Genomic DNA, 4,494 nt, shown 5'->3' with positions numbered 1-4,494 from the left:
CTGGCGTAATGCCCCTCCCCACGAAAAATATTACACCTCCTGAAACCAGCCATCTGAGGACAAACTGACTGAAGATGAGGCCCTCCACAAGAGTAACACTTCACACCCCCAAAATGACTGAACTACCGTGATGGCACTGAAGACTGAGAGAAGGAACCCCTAGACCTATGAGAAGGAGGCCTAGAGTAGGGAGTCCTCCTAGAACTGGAACCACTGGTCCTCCCACTCTCAACGGTTGGCTCTTATGGCTATCAATTTCCGACTTGGTCTTCTCTAAGACTCTTGCCATCTCCACCAAAGCAGTGAATTCCTTGATATAAAGCCCTTTCACCAACAACTTGATTTCTCCTCCCAGGCCATTTTCAAATTTCTGACACTGTCAATCTGCACTCATAGGCACTGTATAAAACCTGATCAGATGCTTGAACCGGTCGGCATATTCAGAGACTGACATATTTCCCTGAACCAGCTGAAGAAACTTCATCTCTTTGGCAAATCTGACGCTGTTAGAAAAATATTCAACATAGAATTTCCCCTTGAACAACTCCCAAGTGATAGGAGTGTTACTGCCCTCTAGTAGCGTCCTCATGCTACTCCACCAATGACTAACTTCCCTAGATAGTAAGTATTCCGTGAAAGCCAATCTATTTTCCTCTGAACACCTCTTGGCATTAAAGATGTGCTCCATATCTCTAAACCACCTATCCGCCTCATCCGGGCTAACCTGGCCATTAGACTTGGCTGGACGATGCTCCAAGAAACTCTCAAGACTCCATTCTTGAGGTTGTGATGAAGAAGAAGATGAGGGTCCAGCTACAGCCCTCCCACTGGTCAACAGGTCCAAATACTGCCTTTGAGAGGCCTCAACTGATACACGAGCAGATTCCAACTGCTGCATCGCCGTAGAATTTTACTGAACCAAAGCAGTATTTTGCTGCTTCATCGCACTGATCACTGATTCCATCATTCTCATCATATCTGGTGCATCAGGATTTGTGGGTGGGGGAGGAGGAGGCCTAGGTGCCATCTTTTGCTTACACAGAGAGAAAAGACATCAGTCCAACTCAAAGAGACAAGGATTACTATTAGACATGACTAAGAGTACACAAGCACAAGCAAGGCACACTCAAAACCTACAGGATTCTTAAGGAAAGAACTGCTCTGATACCATTAATGTAACATCCCAAAATATATAGCATAAACTTTATTAAAGAGAAGCTACAAGCATGATAAAGTGTACATTTATCCATCTAAGATATAAAGTGTTACCTTTACAGTCATAAAAAAATAATTATAAATTTTAAACTTTATATACATACTAAAGGATACTCCAAAACTATACACAAACGTCTACTAAACTAAGCCAACTACTCAGCAGCATCACCTTCATCCAAAGCTTGCTCCAGAGAAACCTCTTCTTCCGCTGCTCATATCCAAAGGATGATCAGTGCAGAAGAAGAACATCAGAACATACAAAATACAAGCACACAACAAGGAAATCTAGTTTAAACAAAGATTAATCATACATCAATTTATTTAACTTCATACAATCATATTATTCATTCACATCACATAAACTCTTCACACATAACACCACACTGACTTTGACTGTCTGGACTTAGAATGATTGTCGAGCTATGGCGGGTCGTGCACTCGTGGTGGCTTCTACTGCTTTGCAAAGCCATTGCCAATGGGTTTCACCCTACCACATTCACGAGGTTAGTCCGTTATCACTCACCTTGGGCCATACTAGAAGCACCCAAGACTAGGACCTCCTGCTACTCCTCACGACATGGATCAATCCTCTCTACTTGAGAATGAAAGACCATTGGAGTTTCGGGATAACCCCCAAGACTAAGCTCCTGCATTCATTCTAGCTCCCCTTACCTCAGAGATTAACAACCCAACTCACAAAGATACTTTGACAATGCCTTGCAATGCAAGGAAACTCAACAGAAACCTACAATTCACCAATTGGTGATAGAAAACAGGTCTTAGAGCTTGAATTTAACTAGAAAATGAAGAAAGAAACTGCTAACCACATGCAAAGCAGAAACGATGCATGTTCATAGTCCAAAAAGGTACGGATAAGAATGGAAACAACTTACCAGCTGAAGAAGAAATTGATCAGTCCAAAATGAAGCCTTCAACGCCAGGATCGCCTAGGCACCTCCTGATCGTCGAACAGATAACTCAACAGTGAAAGATTGTAGAGAGAAGTCAGAGAACTCTAAGGAATAGAGTTCTAGATGAAGTGTTCTTAGAATAATAAGAAGTGTTTATAAAATTCTATTTATATTATAAGATTATTTTAAAGTAAAATAATTTGTCTCATTATTTTAATACACCTATCTGCTCTATAATACTCTAGTTTCTAGGTCCTTACAACTTAACTATTATTTTTAATTATAAAGTTATCAATAAAAAAAAAACTATTTATAATAAAATTATAAAAATTATTTATATTTAATTTCATAATGATAATAATAACAACAATAATAATAATTTAATTATTTTTTTTATTATCATAAAAAATAAACACATGAACGTATCACATGTGTTTTCACTAATACATATAAAGGGATTCTTTTTTTAGTGTTTACATTTGTTTTCTAATTTTATCTAAATAAAAAAAAATTAAATTATAAAACTTAAATTTTTTCTTTTAAAGTTTTTATTTAATTGATTTTTTAAACTTAACTAGTTTTTTTTTCTTAATAGCACTTATGGTTCCAATTTTTATTAGTTTTGTTCGAAATGGTCCTAATTTTTTTTATGTTCAATGTAGTCCTAAAGATCGTAATTTATGTTCAATTTAATCTTTTTTGCAAACGTCAACCCATCACTAATCAGTGAATTATATGGCAATTATTGGTTAACCTGGCTAGGACCACAGTTGACTAAGGATGGTCACGCCAATGAGGGCTTGACATGTGACAACCCCTTTCTTCACCCAAAAATTAGGGTTTCAGATTTGCATTGGCAGATTGAAAAAAGCTTGGTCGATTGCCGTCATGCGAGAATAGAGTTTCTCCTTCACGGCGGATATGGTGAACTTCGTGATAGTTCGTTTGCTTCTACGTTTTTATCCTGTAGGTGAATGAAGAAGGCGTGGTGGAGAAGTTTGCAAAGAGGCGCTGGTGCGATTTTGGTTTGCGTTAGCGATTTGGATTTTGCTCGCGAGAGGTTGATGATGATGTTGGTGGCTCTTCACCGTTGCAGCGCGAATAACGCTTCTGTTGAAGGAGATTTTTAGTTCTGTGGGTTTTTATCTTCTGTGTTTCAGGTTGGTGGTGACTGGTGGAGAATGAAGAAGCTTCACGACGTTGCTCAAAGGCGCGAGGAACTCACGATTCGGTTTCGCAATGCTTGTGCCCAGTGTTTGGAACAATGGTGCGACCATCTGGTTAGGGTTTCGAAATGTCTGATGATGGAGGTGCGAAGATGGTAGTTGGCCGTGAACATGGCGGTTGGTGGCTAGGGTTTCTATGTAGGGGAAAATTAGGGTTTCTAGAGGTAGGAGATGATGATGACGTGTCAAGGGTGATGTGTCACTAATTGCACAGTTGGACATTTGACCGTTAACGATTTAAACGTCATTTGCAAAAAAGACTAAATTGAAGACAAACTACGAATAAAGCTGAGAAAAATTTAGGACTATAAAAAAATAAATTAATTTAGGACCTAGAAAAAAATAAAGCTGAGACAAACTACGTTGAATAGAAAAAATTTAGGACCATTTCGAATAAAGCTGAGAAAACTTGGGACTATAAGTAATATTAAACCCTTTTTTTTAATTATAAAATTGCCTACAAAATAAATAAAAATAATTTACAATAAAATATACAAATTATTTATATTTAATTTTATAATTATAGTAGTCTATATTATTATATAAAGTAGATTCATCTCCTTGGTGTATATTTTTTTTTCTGTTTACAATTTTTATTTTACCAATTTATCCTTTAAATGATTTTATTTTTAAATTTAACCTTTTTTTTAAACTCAATCATTATTTAAATTGAAAATTGTTTAAATAAAATAATTATTATAATAAAATACAACTTATAATATAAATAAAAACTATCTACAACAGAATTATAAAACTCATAAAAATTAGAAAAAATAAGTTTTATAAAGCTTTAACCTATGTCAAGTCATTTGCATTCTTAATCACTAACCAGCATTCTTACCACCGGACACACGCAAAAAAGATCACAATTAATTAAAAAAAAATAAAAAAAATTGATTAACATCAAATTGACAAAATTCGTTGTTAAGTTTAACGTCGAATTTTTTAAATTCGACGTAAATTTAACATCTCCTGATATTACGTTGTTCGCGATTTCGCCGTTAAAAGCCCAAAATATTCGACATTGCACGCGATTTTTGTACTAGTGATAACATCTTCAAGACACCAATGTTCCACATTGATAAGGGAGTACACTGATGATGATGCAAAATATTCTTCCTAATTAATTTTCCTTAATTATA

General features: G+C 35.9%; 1 protein-coding gene across 1 annotated transcript; it reads right to left on the bottom strand.

Annotated features, from left to right (window-relative positions):
* Positions 1-379: 379 nt before the first annotated feature.
* On the bottom strand, positions 380-898 carry LOC108320387 (uncharacterized). Its single transcript, XM_017551789.1, has one exon. The coding sequence runs from the start codon at positions 896-898 to the stop codon at positions 380-382; it is 519 nt and encodes a 172-aa protein (XP_017407278.1).
* Positions 899-4,494: the final 3,596 nt, after the last annotated feature.

Source organism: Vigna angularis, chromosome 2, assembly GCF_016808095.1.
Source record: "Vigna angularis cultivar LongXiaoDou No.4 chromosome 2, ASM1680809v1, whole genome shotgun sequence".
NCBI lineage: Eukaryota > Viridiplantae > Streptophyta > Magnoliopsida > Fabales > Fabaceae > Vigna > Vigna angularis.
Note: the sequence above shows the minus strand (reverse complement) of the source record. Positions and strands in the feature narration are given on the sequence as shown.